Source organism: Lutjanus erythropterus, chromosome 13 (genome assembly GCF_056507025.1).
Source record: "Lutjanus erythropterus isolate fLutEry1 chromosome 13, fLutEry1.hap2, whole genome shotgun sequence".
NCBI lineage: Eukaryota > Metazoa > Chordata > Actinopteri > Lutjaniformes > Lutjanidae > Lutjanus > Lutjanus erythropterus.
The window spans coordinates 695,526-714,435 of record NC_139329.1 but is presented as its reverse complement, the minus strand read 5'-3'; the positions used below and the strand labels follow the sequence as shown (position 1 = coordinate 714,435).

At 39.2% G+C, this 18,910-nt stretch overlaps 1 protein-coding gene across 1 annotated transcript in view; it reads left to right on the top strand.

Annotated features, from left to right (window-relative positions):
* LOC146315960 (NT-3 growth factor receptor-like) overlaps positions 1-18,910 on the top strand; it is a 262,392-nt gene that overhangs the window by 143,727 nt on the left and 99,755 nt on the right. The window contains exons 10-12 of the mRNA XM_084734986.1: positions 4,443-4,466; positions 6,277-6,323; positions 8,845-8,947. Coding sequence (XP_084591112.1) covers positions 4,443-4,466; positions 6,277-6,323; positions 8,845-8,947 — 174 coding nt within the window. The remainder of the gene's footprint in view (positions 1-4,442; positions 4,467-6,276; positions 6,324-8,844; positions 8,948-18,910) is intronic.

Genomic DNA, 18,910 nt, shown 5'->3' with positions numbered 1-18,910 from the left:
GTGGTTTTAGGTGCTCCACTAGCAAGCAGCATCTATGGAAGCAACTCGTCTTGAACAAACAGTGGTGGCTCCTGAAGAGCTTAGCGTAGATCAGTGGTTCCCAGACTCTTTCTGGCATGCCCCCCTTATGGAAGTCAACAAAAGTTACCCCACCCCAAAATGTTTAATCAATCACAACAATAACTGGAATGGAACTGATAAAAATAGATTTCAAAAGTTGAATATTAATCAAATAAATGTCAACAGGATAGACTCTTATTTATTTCCCCTACATACATCATATTCACACAACTTTGTTTCATGCTTTATTTCTCCCCTGGTCTTCCACACACACCCCATGGAGGCCAGCCCCCCCAGTTTGGGAACCACTGGTGTAGATACTGTGATGGCATCAGTTACATCAGAATTGTAGAGTATTTCTTCATTGAAAGAAGAGTAAAGAATGACACTGAAGCCTTGTAGCGATGTAAAAGTTTTCACTCTTCTAACATGCTTCTGGTTTGGTTAGTTGATCTTATTGGTTGATGTTAGCCTGTGTTAGACATGACAGATGTTCATCCAACGACCTGCCAGAGGTTTCTTGAAAGCGCCCACCCTTTTCCAAACAGTTGCTGTGGACAGCTTCCCAGATGGCTCTGTGTAACAAACCATCTGGCGTGTCAGGTTACAATTCCCTTGGACTCTTTCAGAGTCACTTTGTTACAACATGGAATCATGAAGCATTTCACTAAAGTGTCAACAAGAAGAAAAGGGTCTCTTAATCTTTCTTGACCACCTAATTCTGACTTTGAAGTCACCAGCTGTCTACAAAAAACCCATAACTGATTGATGGGAATGCAGCTGAGATGTGTCACATGATTTGGAAACAAATATAGCCCACTTTTAAGTGCAGCAGATAAATGACACACAACATAATGTGTAGTTATCATTCTTTTCTCTGCTCATTTTGGGGAAGAGCTGTTAGGACTCTGTGTCGACCCCTTGAGAACTGAGGTCTCCATTTTAAGACTAGAGTGCACCTTGCATGTTTACTGGGGTTGTGCCTTTGTGCAGCTGGGCCTAATGAGCCCACTGATGTCAGACCAGTCAGAATCAGAAAGGTGCTCCAAATACACATCCAAATTTGTCAAAATCTCAGAATTTCAGAAGCGTGCACAGAACGTGGAGCTATGCCTGTCATCCAGCCCATCATCACCAGTGTTGGGAATAACGCCGTTATAAATAACGCCGTTACGTAATGGCGTTATTTTTTCACTAACGGGGTAATCTAACTAATTATTTTTTCCGCCGTTACAACGCCGTTACCGTTACTGACGGTCAAAAGCGGTGCGTTACTTACTCTGAATAAATTGAAGAAACTACCAGCCGTAGTGAGTCTACTCTGCTCTGTTTATTTGTCATCCAAGACTTGGGGTGCGTTCAGGTTCGAGAATAGCGCACGTACTTCTTATGACTCCAGGCTGTTTGTCCCTGCTCATTCAATTAGACAATGCTTTCCAAAGCTTGCTAACGTTTCTGTGTTTGCTACACCTGAATGCTAGCCTCGTTCCCATCCCCCACTGTCAGCCAGCAAGAATGCTGCTTCCATCTTGAGGACGGCAGACGCTTTGAGGCTGACAGGAGGAGGAGGGGGACGAGGCTACCTGAATGCACCCCCTGGATAGATGCGATAGAAGTGATTGTGATTGGCTGAGGGTTAGAGTCATGTGTCATGGTAAGCCAATCAGAGCCGGTGTTTTCACACACAAACCGGAACAGCGCGTGCGGCAAACACACACGCAAAACAGATGCAGAGGGATATGATGGCAGCGCATTCAGAGGAAAATTTGGCCTTTACAAGGTGGAGATATAAACACTATTTCAAGTTTGTCGAAATTAAAGGAAAGAACGTGCATGTTAAGTGTAATTTATGTCCCGGGGCAAAGCTTTTGTCGACATCTGTGGTAAGCAATTCAAATCTGCTGAAGCACCTAACAACTACACACGCTACCACAAAGCTAGTGGTAGTCTATAACACAACTACCTGTCTGTTCTTCTCTATTCAACTGACTCGAATACTGCTCAGAAAATTTCAAATTCTTTGACATACAACAACTTCTTTTTAAAGTAACGGAAATAGTTACTTTCCCTGGTAACTAGTTACTTTTACTATAGAGTAATTCAGTTACTAACTCAGTTACTTTTTGGAAGAAGTAGTGAGTAACTATAACTAATTACTTTTTTAAAGTAACGTGCCCAACACTGATCATCACTGGTACCACATGGGGGCAGTGTTACAGGCACAGAGGCAACAGGTGCAACAATGGAGGACAAATCAGCACAATTTTCACAATCAACATACCTTTTAAGCATGTTGATCTGACACACGTTTGTTTTTCTTACGATCGGGAGTCTGGATTACATAATCCTTTTCACTAAGTTTATGATCAACCACATACGGACTGGAAAACTTTGCCTGCAGTGCAGAACCAATGATGGGTGGCAAAACGTATGACGTGGTCGCCGGACTGAAAGTTCCGCATGTTTTCTTTACCCCCTGAATGTGGGCTTGTTGGCTCAGAGCAACTCATAAAAGAGTCACTCAGATCCAGTCCAGTCACCAAGTTTTCGTGCCTGAGCATATATGTACAGACATTATATGAGTCAAGGCTTTGAAGAAATTTGATAAAAGTATTGTGTTTTGACTTTTTTTTCCCCAAAATACGGATATTCACTATATATATGTGTGATTTCAGTGAATGAGTAGTACAGAGAACTGAGAGCTGAACATTATGATGTCACAGTGTTCTTTTGGATATCATCACCATCATTTTATCCTGTTAGATATTTGTGTGGCCAGCACACAAGGTCCTGAGTTTGAATTCCCCAGCTGGCTGGGACAGGGCCTTTCTGTGTGCGTTTGCATGTTCTCCCCATGTCTGTGTGGGTTCTCTCCAGGTTTCCTCCCACAGTCGAAAGACATGACATGTAATTGGTGACTCTAAATTGCCTGTAGGTGTGAATGTGAGTGGTTGTCTGTCCCTGTGTCAGCCCTGTGATGAACCTCATGTACCTCATGGGACTTGTCCAGGATGAACCCTGCCTCTTGCCCAATGTCAGCTGGGATAGGCTCCAGCCCCCTGTGACGCTTTGGGAATAAGCGGTTACAGAAAATGAGTGGATGGAGATATTTGTGTATATGTTGTCATAATTAGTAAATGTATTCTTCAATTATGGACAAAAATGTGTTTAGTGAGGTTATAGTAAATGTGACCTTTTACCACCAAAGCTGAATCAGTTTATCCTGGTCATTTGTGCAAAGATTAAAGAAATTCTCTAAAGTTATGGACAAAGTTATTAAGGTGTTATTGAGATATCATGTTTACAAGAATGGGATGACCTGAAAACATAATGTCTGAGGCAGGCCGGCACAGCTGTTGCCGGTGTGGAGCCATGTTTTTCCAAAAGTGTGGTTCACAGAGGCCCTTCAGCATACAGTCAGAAATGTGCACAAGAAAAATTAGGCTGATGGTTCCAGTAGTATTCTAGATTATCTGTGGCCAAGATGCAGACCTGTTGATCACATTCGTGCTCAATTAATCCTCCCCTGTTTTATGCCTGGTGGGGATAATTAACAAGTTTATAGGTTGTGGTTTTCCCAAAAAATGATGAGACAACCTAATGAGCGCCAATGAGAACAAAGATCAGAAAGCTGCTGTGTGATGCAGGACATAAGGCACAGCCTCTGGGTTAAATATCAATATATTTTTGGGAGTTCTTTTTTTTATGGAGCAAGCTGGAGAACAGGGGTGTGGAGGTCGCAGTGGTGGATGACTGTGTAGTGCATCTGACTTAAATGCAGCAGACTTTTTACCCTGTTACAAATAACTTTGACTTTAACCCAGTATTAGTCAGTGTTAGTTGCTAACCTCAACCATATTTAAACCATGCAGCTGCCATGCGGATATTGTAGAAATAAATCGTTTTTAAAAACATTGCCTTTGAATGTTATCTGCAGGGTTGCAGAATCATCCAGTGTCAACATTTTGTCTGGTGATTGGGTTCATCCAGGTTCAGACACCACAGTGTCACAGCAGTCTGGTCCCGTGGGGATCAGATTCCCTGGGCCTGTCATCAGCAGCACTCTAACCGTGTTTCTGTTGGATGATGTGTTGGAATAAAGCCTATATTTAGTCTAAGTGTAAATGAGATGTAGAGAATGAAGGAGAGCTTTATTTAGATCAGAGGTGATGATCTTGTTAACAGTGTTACTTCTGGTGGTTTGCTCTTTTCACACCTCACACACATGCTCTGTCTCTAGTCTTACATCTGCTCTTCTTTAACTCTTTTCAAGCTTTTAGCCATGTTAGTTTGCCTATCCTGTCAACTCTCATATACACTCAAACATGTATCTACTCTACAGTGTCTCACTGTATCTTATCTATCTTTATCTTCTTTCACAGATCCAGATACAGATTATGATTATGGTAAGTGACTTTTTGTTGTCAAGAAGAAGTTTGCTCTTTGTCATGACAACATCTACATTAAAAGACCTGAACCATTCATGTTAATATGAAATAGCAATTCAAATAACGTGTGCTCATAACTGACTTGAAAAAATCTGACACCCTGATTGTCCTTGAAGGTAGGATGCAGAGTCAATATGTAGAGTTGCTTTCCCTGGAAGAGACTATTAAACACGACAGTATCTCTGTTTCTTTATCAATAATCCAGTGAGTGTGCAATAAAAGCAAACTAAAAGGAAAGTTATATGGTTGTATAACCACTGTATGAATGTAAGCTTAAAGCATTATTGCAAACAACAACCCTAAAAACCACAGAGTTAAATCCACCTGCTCTTTGGGCCCTGTCTTAAGCTGAGCTAGAACACCAATCAAAAGCACCAAGGGTGCAGGGGTATTCTGTCCTGTCCCACTCCTTGTGCCAGCAGCACACAGCAGGATACACCTATTAGCTGTGCACAAGTGCCATGATTCATGGGTAAGTTAAGGGCCAAGCATTCAATAAACCAATCAGAAATTCAGCTCTCATCTCCTTTAAGAATCAGGTGTACCAGGAGTGCAAGTAGTGGCAGCATGATGGTGGATTTACCAGGAGGAAACAAAAAAACATTTTTTGTGCAAGACTGCGCGATAGCTGGAGATGGCAGGACACACACTTCACAGGTCTCTTGAGATTTAATAGGCTTTATAATATAAAAATAATATAATAATAATAATTCCTCATTCCTTATTTATGAGAATAATTTTAGACACACAACACATCAATGAATCAATGAAAGTTGTTTTGTGATTGTGGAGACGTGTGTGCATGCCTCATTGACGTCAATATTTACACTTTATTGCTGATCAAAAATATGTTCAAGCAACACTTTATTAATCCACACTCCTATGTGGGGAAAAGACTGAACATAAATGAAAGTATTTTGTGATTGTGGAGATGTGTGTGTGCTTTGACCAAACGTGCAGGGTGCTGTCTTGTGCAGTCAGACTGATTGCGCCAGTCCTTGTGCTTTGACCAGATTTTAGCTGGTCTAAGGTGCAAGTGGTTTTGACTCCAATGCACTGACCACAAAATAAGAAATGTGGCTGGCCACACTTTCGTTTTACCTCATTTTTAGGCCTCCAGCCCAATGGCTGCACAGAGCAGGTGCAAGTTTATTTGCTATCTTGCAGACGTGGCAAAAATGCCAACGGCCTTGTGCCAGACGTAAGACAGGGCTCCATAAAGCCGTGATACAAGGCTTTCAAAACTCATACTGATGTAAATACTTGAAATAAAAATATATATGTGTTTTTAAAGATATGTCTGAGTAAATATTTTACAGCTGAATAACACACAATGTTTTACAGGTCTGTAATTTCCCAGTAATTTATAGTTTTCTGGAAAGATCTGTGTGATTTGGTATGAAATATAAGGTAATTAGAAACAGTCTAGACACATATGATTAATTAATTCCAGTTCACTGCTGGCATACAACATCTGAATATCACAAAAAACAAAACTATATTAACCAAAAAACTATAAAACTATATTATGTCCACCCTTTCTTTATGAACAGACCTATAATAATTTTACATGCTGACTCTAAGTTATGTGTCTTTGACCTCCTTGTGCCTGCAGCTCTTTCTTGACACTGTTTTCATTATTGATTTAAGCTCTGTAGTTTATTGCCTTGTATGTTTGATGGCTTGAGGCAGTTTCCCTACAGAAGCAGCAGAGCCATAAATTGTTGTGATTTTCAAACTCAGTCTGTTTCTTCTGTTTTTCTACCAGTAACCCCGACTGCAGAGACTCACAAACCTGAGGAAGATACTTTCGGGGTGAGTAACTGAAATATTAAATATATTGTGTGTTCAGTTGAGATTTTTTCTCTCATTTGCCCCAGTCAACCAATCAGAAACAAATCCCATGTTTGAAATCATAATCATAACCAGGGCTGGAGAAAAGCACCTAAAGCAATTATTCTCACCTGTATTACTGATTTAAGTTGATTACATTTTCTGGTAGTTATCTTGATAATGACAACTAAGATTAGTTTGAGCCTCATCATCATCATCATCATCACATACACACAGACACACTTTGCTCCCCCTGGTTTCTATTGCTTGTTCCCAAAACATGTTCATTCACAGTCATTCCAGTGTCCCCAGTCAACAGATCTGGAAACATGAGTGGTCTGCTTCCTCTTGTAGGACAAAGTAGTCTCCAGAGCAGAATGTCTGAGATGATCTGGTCTTGTGCTTTGTAGCATTGTCCAGCAAAGTGGGCTTTTCTTTGTGCCACAACAGCTGAGATGGGAGGGATGCCACCTTAAATCTGAGCTTTTGTGGGATGGTTCCTCCCTGAGAGTTTCTGGACACGCATGAGGAGTCTCGTGTATGTTCCGTCAAGATGATCCTGGAGTTCTTTATCCATTGTCCATGTTTTAGCACCATAAAGAAGGACAATTTCCACACAGGCTTTGAAAAAGTTGATCTCAGTAGTTCTTGAGATGTCTAACTGCCATATTGGATGTAGCTTATCACAAGCATTCCAACCCTGCCTTTTTCCTTGTCTTTTATGCTACTGACTACATATGACCCTTGGTATTTGAAGTCGTTGATTTTCTTGATGTCGGTACCATTCATGAACTGGATGATTGATGGCATTGATCAATAGGCCCACTTTGGCTGCTGACTCTTCAAAGGATATTTAAAGTTCTTGTGCTGATGATATGAGTTCAGGTGTCGGTGTGATGTCATCTGTGTAATCTAGGTCTGTCAAATTCAAATTCTTGACTACATATACAAGCCTGTACAGGCGTGGATGTAAACTGCATTTTGGTTGGTTGGTGAGGCATACAACTACAGGGCAGTAATAGTAGTGAGTCTAGAACTAAAATGCTGTGTTATTATTAACTTATTAAATGAAAAACAGTAGAAAGACAGGACTAACTCAAGTTTCTCTCAATTCCAACACGTAGGAGTTACTTTTAGCCTTTGGATGTTTTGTTAATTCAACACCTGATCAGGCTCCCGACAGGCTGAGGGCGTATTAACCAACCAAGGGTTTCATTATGTGGTCCAGCCAATTAACATATTTAGCTTATTTAGCTCCATCTAAATGATAGTAGTCATTTCAACCAGAAAAATGACAAAGAAAACCACAGTATTCATATAGCCCTGATAACAACCCTTCCTCCGCGTGTGTGTTCATGTGTGTGTTTGTCTGCAACACCAGTGCAGGTTGCAAGGTATGAGAATATTTGTACCAATTTGAATACATTTTCATCACTTGTTAAGTAGGTGAAAGTAGTTAGCAGTACACTCCTGCCTGTTTGTATCATGTACAGACATGTATAATGTGTATAAAATTGACTGTCAAAAGTCACTGTATCATCAAGGATTTTCTTTCAGTATTACTGAAATAGTTTTGATGAGTTAATATTCAGAATTGAGTTAACAGCAGCAGCCGTCTGTCTGTAAATTCTGGGAGATAATGACCATTATATTAGAGCACCAGTGATGTGCAGAGGAAGAAAGAAACAGAAGTGTAACAAAGGAGAAGAAAAAAATGTGAAAATTTAGCTGAAGAAGTGTTGAGTGTTGAGAGCAGAGGGTTCTATTTTAATCCAGCCTTTTCTTCTCCTCAGTTCTTTCTCAGCCGTTTGCTTCTATGCGCTGAATCCCCTGGTGGCTGCTGAGCCTGAGAGTCGGTTAGAAATGTAATTGAGTTCATCTTTTTCCTGTAATTGACTGGGAAAAGATAACTGTTGAGGCTGAGGTTGTGAAGAGGCAGAACGGGTTAGTGTGTGTCTGTGTGTGTGTATATTTTTGTCTTCACACTTTGCCTCTGTTTGCTTTCATCTTTTTCATCTGGGGTGTGTCCAAATATCCTGATATTCGTATGTGCAAGTAATGTGACTATAGTACAGAAAAGCCCATCTCATAGATTCTAAAATATGTTGTTTAAATTTAAAATACTACTACTACTACTACTACTACTACTACTACTAATAATAATAATAATAATAATAATAATAATAATAAAAATAATCATAATAATCATAGTCATAATCATAATAATCATAATTAATTTAGTTTGACTTGGTTCATCCTCTGCGGGCTAAATTGTTAGATTTTGAACTTTCTTGTGTCCAATGAAAAATTGGACACATTGGAAAACTGGATGATTATGCTACTGGAAAGGCCAGGCGGTCACTAAATATTAGGTTTCATCTGGTGCATAGAAATAGCTTACTTACCTTGCTGTGCAAAACTCAGCATTTTCTCTTTAATCCTGTGTGTCTGCGATAATTGGCCTGATATTTCCGTGTGTCTTCTTTCCACTTCCTGTCTGTAGGTGTCCATAGCAGTGGGTCTGGCAGGGTTTGCCTGCATGATGCTGGTTGTTCTTTTCCTTCTCATCAACAAGTATGGACGACGCTCCAAGTTTGGCATGAAGGGTAAGGAACCAGTATATATCTCAGTCTATTAGCTCTGTCTTTGTGAAAATGATCATGTCTTTGAATGAGGCTTAAAGGTTTGACTGCTACGGAGCTGTGAAGGTCAGTACCTGTACTTGTGGTTGGATAGGTGGAAACTGACAGTTTTGCCAGTATCTTTGTGGTACTCATACATCCACACATAGTTTGGAGTGACAGGAGGATAAGATTACAGAATAATTAAGTCATGGAGAACACGGAGGAAGTAATGAGTGTTACCTGGCTTTATTGGTGTCTATTCAAGCAGTTAAATGGTTTACATGCTGAAATTCTTTTCCCATCTCTCTGTTTCTTGTTCCATTGCCTGTGGTGTAGATCTGTGTCCTTGTATTAGAATTGAAAGTAAAATGGATGTGAACTGCAAATTGACTGGTTGGCAGAGGCATACAAACTGGTATGAGGTAGTGATTCTATTATTTTACTGCTCAGTTTCATGCTGCCACAGACAGCTGACTTCTGACTCACTCCATTTAGCCAGCAGCAAAGGGCAACAAGTGATCAACAGCTGCTTCAACTGAAGTCTTGTTTCAACTCAGGACAACTTACAGGGAGTTTATATTAATGTTGGTGGATTGTTTGCTTTTTTTAAAGCTTCCAGTAATGAGCAAGCTGCTGAAATCCCTTTGTTGCATACAACGGCCAACTTTTTTTGTCAACACGATAGATTAGACAAAAGATTAGATTATAAATTAAATATAAATTATAAATGACTGCTTACTCAGTCAGTCGCTCAGTCAGTCAGCAGTCAGTCAGGTGAGCCTCCACACCTGTATACCTGAATGGCAGATTTTCACTCACCACCCATGCCCCTCAGTGATATATGTCAGTTAGCATAATATGAAGTAGAATATCAATGTCATTCATGCTTTAATTCTGTGTGGTGCTTAATTATCAACACATACACATCATTTATGAACTTCCTTCATCATCCATTCAGGGAGTCTATGTGCTGTTTTTAGCTCAGATAGAGTCCATCAAGCTGTAGCACAGCATGTGAAAGCAGCCAAATCTGCAGTTTCCCCAAGTAATGTCATCCAAGAACCTTTGGTAAGCTGAGCATGGTAGAATGCTCTATATATAAACTATAAAGAAATTCAAAGGCTGTAAAATGTTTATTGCAGTGTTATTGAAGGTTGTTATATTATGTTCTCTTGTGCCAAAAAAAGTCCATGTGCTAATCAAGAAACACACACTTATTCATTATTAAAACACAAGTTGTTTAATATTATTTAATGTGTCATGTATGTGTAAATGCAAATATTACACTGTTAAACACCAACAATTGTTGAAAGGCTCAATATAAGCATACATTTTCTGAGGACCACAAGAAATAATAATCTTGAAACATAATCCATGTAAGAGGCAGTATGAAAAGCTTACATTTAAAAAGAAATACTAAATGAAATTGAGTTTATGTAGGGAGACTAGAGCGAGCATCACTGCACCAGCACACAGTGACAGCTGAGTGAGAGTAGCAGCTTCAGTGGAGAATTAAAGCTCACTCACACTGGCCCCTCAGCTGGCAGCTACAGGTGAGTGTTTGCAGACTTTAAAACCAGAGCTGGTGAAAGTAAACTGCCCACAGCATGCTCATGTTTACCATCCCGACTCATCTGTGATGACTCAGATCAGCAGATCCAACAGGGATGAGGGAGGGTAAAGATCCTGTGCTGATGAGTCAACTTTTCTCAGGAGGGAGCAGACTGTTTGGATTTAGCTCCTCAGTTCCACTTTGTCACTGTGTTTGGGTGGAAGACTTTTCTGCTACAGTTCAGACTGACAGCAGGAGGGACTAGTGGTTCACTATGTGGGCCGAGGATGCCCTGTTCTGTTGCAGGACCCCTAACAGAAGTCATTTTTACATTAATGAAGTGACACCTCACCATGACTTACACATCTGTGGTGAAATGCAATTGACTTGAATTCACCTTAACAGAGTGTGCTCACATAGAGACACTGAAGTCACCAAATGGTCTAGAGGAGAGGTAGTTCAATATCAAAATAAAATGAAATCATTTTTAATGCCCATGATTTATTTTTCAGTGGAACATTTTTTAGTGCCAGCCATTGTCCTGGCTCCACAGATACTAGATTATTCCACTTTAACAAGAAGTACTGTTATGACAATAAATCACTTTATCTTATATCACAAAACTGTCTTGTTATTTCACAAAGCCAACACATCTCATTTACTAACATAAATAATTAAATAATTACAACATTTGTTTGTGTAATGTTTGTCATGGTTACAGTGCTACACTTCCATAACTTTTTTTTTTCAACTGACCACACTTTTTTCTTGTTTTTAATTATAACCCATCACCAAATGTTAAAGGGCTCCTAAAATAATTGTATTTATTTTTATAGCAATTTTAATTACAAATCGATTGTTTTAATGATAATAATAATAATGATGTTGATAATAATAATAATAATAATAATAATAATGATAATAATAATAATAATAATAATAATAATAATAATAATAATAATAATACAATAGTACTTGTATAATCGGCAGCTCAGTATTTGTACAACCAGACCAATCATCTGCTTTGACCAATAGCATGCCAGAATTCTGGGAGTGATAGATCCTGTTTCACTGGTTTGACAAACCATCACTCACTTGTTGTTGGGTTGCTTTGGGAGATGCACCGCTTGCAGAGTGGAGTCATAAACACCAGTAAGAGGGAGTAATTTTTTCTAATGTTCTTTTTTGGTTAATTACGTGAAGCCATCAGCAGGGAGAATATGTATGCACAGTGGGATGTAACAGAAATTGACCTTCACTGTGATGATGTTTTCCACACAAATTCTGAGTTTATACAGTGGGATCAGTGCTACCATTTCCACCTTTTTATTCTGAGCCAATCTCTGAATCATCTTTCAGATACATTATGGAGGGCTCATTTTCATATGTCAATGAGTGCACCCCCTGTGCAGGAACCAGCACTGATTTAATACTGATTTAATATGCATTAATGCATATGGACTACAAGATTAATTTCACACTCAGACTTGGACACTCCAACAAAAGAGCCGGCAGTAAATGTAGTGCACCATGACATCCCTGTGATGCTGTGAGGTGGGAGATACCGAGGGCCATTGCAGGGCGGGGAATGAATATCAATATCTGTAGTGAGAATAGAGTAAAGGTGCAGTTAGCCTTCCTAACCCTCATGTGGGAGAAGAACTAACAGTGTAGGAGAGGTGTGATGCAGTGTGCAATCTAGTGTGATAGTGTGCAGTGTGTGATTATTGCACTAAGGTGATGGCCCACACTAGAACAATGACTTGTCAATAGAGAGGCAAAGTCCCTCCCCCTCCGGTGGACCACCATGGGAACATGGAACACGGAACAAAAAATATGAACTGTAGACAATAGAGGATGAGAAAAACATTTTTGATCCCACCAGCAACCCGTTTTCATCCTAGATCGTCAGATACCAACGTCTCTTGGGGCTTTTTCAGTGGTGCTTTTGGCTGCACCAAGTCAAACTGTGCAGCACTGATTTGCATTTCTATTACCACTTTGAATGTGCTGCACCTGACGTGGACTTACTCTGGAGTGGGGCCAAAGTGAGGCCAACCCGCCTTAAAGGGGCTGGTGACGTCTGCCAACCCATGACAAGCTTCCTTTCTCCCCCTCAAACAAGGGAGTGTTGTGACACTCAGCTCATGTGTGCAGGACAGCAGAGAGAAAGAGAGAAAGTTTTTAAAAGTCTCTTTATATTCAACTCTCAGTACTTCTGTAGCTTCTAACAGAATCTTTGTTTTGAAATGTAGTTTCTCTCCTATGTTGTTTGTACTTTCAGGTATCTGCATCATTTTACTGTTTCATATTCACTTTCAGCTGTGTCAGAGTCATGTTAAATTACTGCTGATGAAATCGCTGACTGAAAACATTTCCCACTGGTGCTGCTTCATTATAAAAGTATAAATAACTTGTGAAGTGTTTATCCCAGAGACGTGCATGACCAGTTTATCCACCAAGCCTCCTCAAGCTCGTCTTCAGTTAAAGACACACCTTCAAGCGGGTAGCCCTGTTCTGCTGGGAATGCAAACCCCTGCCATGCTGAGCTCATGGGCCGTGTCAAAGTGAGTCAAGCCAGGCCAGTTCTGTGTATAGAAAAGGGCCATCTGTCACACTCCTCAGCTTCTCATACTTATGGACAAGGTACTCTTATGTGTGTATGAGACATTTCAGCCTGTAAGCCCTTTTTAACACGTGGTTAATACTGTGAAACAGACAGTTCAGTGAGGTTTAGGAAAAGACTGTTGGGGTTAAAATAAGCATGTTAGTTGCATAATTTGATCTAAGTCAAATAAGTCAGGTGACTCAACAAAAACCTCAGAGCAGCAGAGTGATGAGTATGACGTGACTCTGCTGTTCCACTGATTGTTCTGGATTAGTGCTGTGCAAATATAGAATAAAGAGTATGAGCTAATTCCACCCATCATTGGTCTTTACTGTTTTTGTCAATCGAGTATTAAATTAGTAGCCAACTATGTTATTATAATTGATTAATCAATTTGACTATTTCACATCATGTCTGTTAGAAACTCTGACATGTTGACTTGAACAGAATAAGCACATGTACACACACACACAGACTCCATGTCTTAGGGGCACAAACACAGAAACACCATATCAACCATCTGTTGATTACATCCATCTGTTCATTTAGTGCCGCCTTACAGCCAGCCCACATTACTGCCTGTGGGGTGAAAATGCACTTCCAGACACACACACACACGCACACACACACGCACACACACACACACACACACACACACACACACACACACACACACACACACACACACACACACACACACAATGCTGACATTTGACGTGCATCACACAGATGATATGTGTTGATATGGTTTCTCAGCCACTCAAATGGTTGCTTTTTAAAGAAGATGGAGCAGAGCAAAACACTGATGATTCCATTAAGTCCACATAAATCCTCCTTCATACACTCTGTTCCTGCACTTGAGGAGGAAATTACATCTCTGTTTTCTCCTCAGGAGGAATATTGTCATCTTTATCACACTATAATCTGCTTTTAGATCCAATAGTCTTTTAATGTCAAGAGAGGACTAAGAGATGTCTGTGTGTGTGTGTCCATTAGTGTCTCTCTGTCTCTCCATCTCTCTGTGTTTCTGAAGCTTTATTGACACGATAGTATCTGTCTTCTGGAGCTGAAGTGGAAGTGTGTAACACGTCAAGGCTCAACTGGTAGAGCTGCACTTAAACTCTTCAAACAACCAATGAGCACAAACGTGTACAAAAATATGAGGCCACATGTTTTGTATTTATACAATATATTGCAATGTACTTTATATTTATTTGGTAATTTAGGTTTTATGAGATGAGGCTTCGATTTAGGTTAGTTAAGTTATTGTTGGCAAACTATGCAGGTTTTTCCCCAAAAACAACCCACCAGAGACCCTACCCTCCATTGTACCTGTTATTTTCTCATTAAAACACCAGTGTAAGTGACTTGACAATTGTGCAGCAATAAAAGGTTCACTAAAAGTGCTGTATACACAAACAAACAGTAAATTAATTATCTTATGTACACTGTGCTAAAACAGACACACACTGTGAGAGGCAAAGTTGTCAAGTAAAAGATCTGTGTCAGATAAGAAAAGTGTTAAAATGTCCTAGAATGCTTTTTGCCATTGACCAAACGTGCCATTTACATTTACAGTAATTCAGGAAGAAGAGGAAAATTAGCGCTTTAATCGTGCCTGAAAAGTTGAGCCCGTCGAGGCCCAATGTCAGCAAAATTCTGTCTGAAACCAACCAGGGCCCAACCCTCATTAGCATATTTCAACCCGAACCCGATTTCTGATTTCATTGTAGGAAGCCCTGTAAATGTCCTGACTGTACTGAAATATCCAGCATTTGTTTCTGGACCAGTGAGAGCTGTAACAAAAACAACAACAACCTACAGGCCACAATAAACTGGCAGCCATCTAATTTGGAGCCTGCTATCAATTTTGTATCAATGATAAAAATGATCAGTGACATCAGTCTAAGTCTGCAACAATTGCTCCTCTTCTTTTTGACTGTATTGTTGAACTTTGTGGCTCTACTTTTGACAAGTTCCCTGGTGGCCCTGCTGTCCATTAGTTCACACCGCAGATTATGCATTATTTAAAACACAAACTCCAATGTTGTATTCAGCTTGTTGCTGTGACAACTGAGTCTCCTCTCTGAGTTGTCTGGCCCAGCCTTGTAAAGACTCTGAGGGTTTTAGTCATCTTTTTAGATTTAATCAACATGTTTGTGGCCATCACTGCTTTGATTTTTATTGGCCATGGCAATTCTTTCTCGAAAAGGAAATATATATATATCAGAGAAACAATTTAATTTCATCTCAGTCAAAAAGTCACTAAGGTCACTTGATGAAGTTAATGTTCTTGTATGATTCTTGTTCTGGGTTATTTCCTCATGGCTTAATGCACTTATTGTAGTTCACTTTGGATAATGTAAGTAAGGCTGCTCACAGCCAAGCTCAAACCTCCTGGTAATAGTGATGTGTCGGTCGCGAACGATCCGGATCTTAGAGCCGGCTCTTTGAAGTGAACGACGGGAACCGGCTCTTGATTGGGAGCCGATTTGTTTGTTTCTCCTCTTTTTTTCTGTTAAAGTCGCATATGATTGGTGGCATGTGTGTGTGTCCACACTGAGTAGAAGGGGGAGGGGAGGGGTTAAAGACACACAACACAGTGAGCACATAAGCAAGTGGGAGAGAGACGAGAGAGAACATGCGCTACAGACAGAGACAACACGCTTGAAAGGTGAGAAAATACACTCGTTTGAGATGAACTGCGCCTCGCCTGGAAAGTAGACGAGATCAGGCGGCCGCAGCAGGAAGTGGAGACGAAAATCTACAGTCAAGTTGGACAGTTTTCAACAGAGTTACGAGAGAATAGGTTACCTGTAGTCTGCAGACCACGATCATAGCTGAAGAAATAAAGTGCGTTCTTGATCGCTGATTGAAGTTAAAATAGAAGAGATCCCCCTTCTGATACATGTAACATCTGTTCTTTTATCTGCCTTGTAAAACCAAGTCATATATAAGTCATATATATAATCTTTATTATTATCAGACAAAATATCTGCTTGTTGACAGATTAAAACTTCATTGCACAACAGAAGACTAATATATCCAGTGTTAAATATTACAGTTACACAGAAAATTAGTAATTAATATAATATGTGGTGTTTGTTGTCAAAATTAAGCACTCTGCTTAATATTGTAGTACTCTCCTCCATGTTGAGTATATTGACTGTATAAATAAAGCCATATAAATAATAAACATTTGATATAATGTATGTTTTTTACATTAGTAATTCATTTTACATTATTTTGGGTATTAAATTAATTTGAGCAACAAAAAATCTGAGGAGCCACTTGGGAGCCGAAAGAGCCGGCTCTTTTTAGGGAGCCGAGCCAAAAGAACCAGCTCACTAAAAAGAGCCGGAATTCCCATCACTAATGCATCATGATAAAGGATAAATTAGAAAATCAACTAGTTCAATGTGTATGCCCCCTCCGGAAAGTAGAAAAATATATATTTTTTTTTAAATATTTGATCTTATAAATTTGGAAACAGAAGGGACATTGATATGTGGTGGGGACTTTAACATGGTATTGAATTATAAGCTAGACACAACAAGTGGGAAAGGAAGTAAAAAACAAATTAATAGGTATATGAATATAATGATGTCAGAAGTGGATATATTAGATGTATGGAGGGAACTGCACCCTTCCGATTGGGATTATACCCACTACTCAGTCCCACATGCAATGTACTCCAGAACGGATCATTTTTTAATGAATAAGGAAGATATATACAGAGTGAAGGAGTGCAGGATAGGGGTGAACGATATATCCAATCATAGTGCAATTTACCTAAAAATTCATTTGAACAATAAGAGGAAAAATACAGTATGGAGACTCAATGAAGGTATATTGCACAGTAAGGGACTAATTGAAGAATTAAAAGGGGAAATAACTAGATACAGGGAGGAAAATGATAACGGGGAAGTAGACCCAACAATTTTATGGGACACCCTGAAAGCAGTAATAAGAGGGAGGCTGATTTCACATACAGCATTTGCAAAAAAAGAAGTCAGATTAGAAACATACCAAAAACAAACTGAAAAATTAAAAGAATTGGAACAACAACATAAACAGTCAAAAGATTCAGGAATACTTATTCAGGTTAAAGAAACTAGGAAAAAGATAGATGATATCCTGCTGGAAGAGGTGGAAAGGAAAGCAAGGTTTATAAAACAAACCCTTTTATAAGGGAGGATCTAAAGCCACTAAAATCATGGCTAGATTCATAAAGAAACAACAAACATTAAATAATATACACAAAATAAGAGATTCTGTAATCAATGAAATTATATATGAGCCAGAAAAAATAGAAAAGGTATTTGAGGAATATTACAGTAAATTGTATACACAGCTGACCCTTACAGGTAAAGAGGACTTGACAGAGTGTTTAGATAAATTGGATTTACCAACAATAGGTGCAAAACAGAATGAGATGTTGGTTTCAAATATAACAGTAGAAGAGATAGAAAAGGCAATAAATTGGACAAAATCAGGGAAATCACCAGGAGCTGATGGATTGGGGGCTTCCTTTTACAAAACCTTCAAAAAGGAGTTAATCCTGTTATTATATGACTCATTTAATCATAGCCTCAGATCAGGCAGGATCCCTCCCTCTAGGAAGGAGGCCATCATTTTCATTTCCATTATTCCAAAGGAAGGTAAAGACAAAGAATATTGTTGCAACTATAGACCCATATCGCTCTTAAATGTGGATTATAAACTCTATACCTCCATCATAGTGAAGAGACTAGAGACATTTATGCAGGATTTGATTGATGAGGACCAGACTGGTTTTATTAAAGAAAGGCAAACACAAGATAATATAAGAAGGAGCTTCCATGTCATAGAAAATATACAAAGGAAGGGAGAAAATGCAGTGTTGGTAAGCATAGATGCAGAAAAGGCCTTCGATAGTGTGAATTGGATATTTTTGTATAAGGTATTGGAAAAATTTGGATTTAATGAAGAATCTGTGAATTGTATTAGATCGATATATCAGGAACCAATGGCAAGGATCAAAATAAATGGCAATTTGCCAAAATGATTCAAGCTGGAAAGGGGTACGAGACAGGGTTGTTGCCTCTCTCCAAGTCTCTTCGCACTATTCATTGAACCATTAGCCCAGATGATTAGACAGGAGAAAGAAATTAAAGGAGTGAAGATAGGAGAGGAGGAACGTAAGATAGGATTATTTGCGGACGATATATTCATACTGTTAAAGAATCTCAACGAAAGCTTTCCAAAAATAATGAGACTATTGGAGAATTATGGAAAATACGCAGGATACAAAATTAATGTCACAAAAACACAGATTTTGTCAATAAATTATTCCCCATTGCAAGAGATAAAGGAAACATACAAGCTCAAGTGGAATGCCAAATCAATAAAATATTTAGGAGTAAATGTCACAAAAGGAATAGATAAACTATATGATGCAAATTACACAAAAATAAATCAAGAAATTAGGAGAGACTTGGAGAGATGGACAGGTATTAGTCTGGATTTCAGCTCAAGGATAGAGATAATTAAGATAAATATTCTACCGAGGCTTTTATATTTAGTATGTTTCAATCTCTCCCAGTGATAATCCCACAAAAACAATTTATAGAATGGGATAAGTGGATATCGAGGTTTATATGGAGAGGAAAGAAACCCTGGATCAGATACAAGACTCTGCAGCTCCCTAAAGACAAAGGAGGTTTGGCTTTACCGAGTCTTAAGGAATATTTCTATGCCACACAAATCAGACCTTTGATATACTGGTGCAAGGATGAATGTGTGG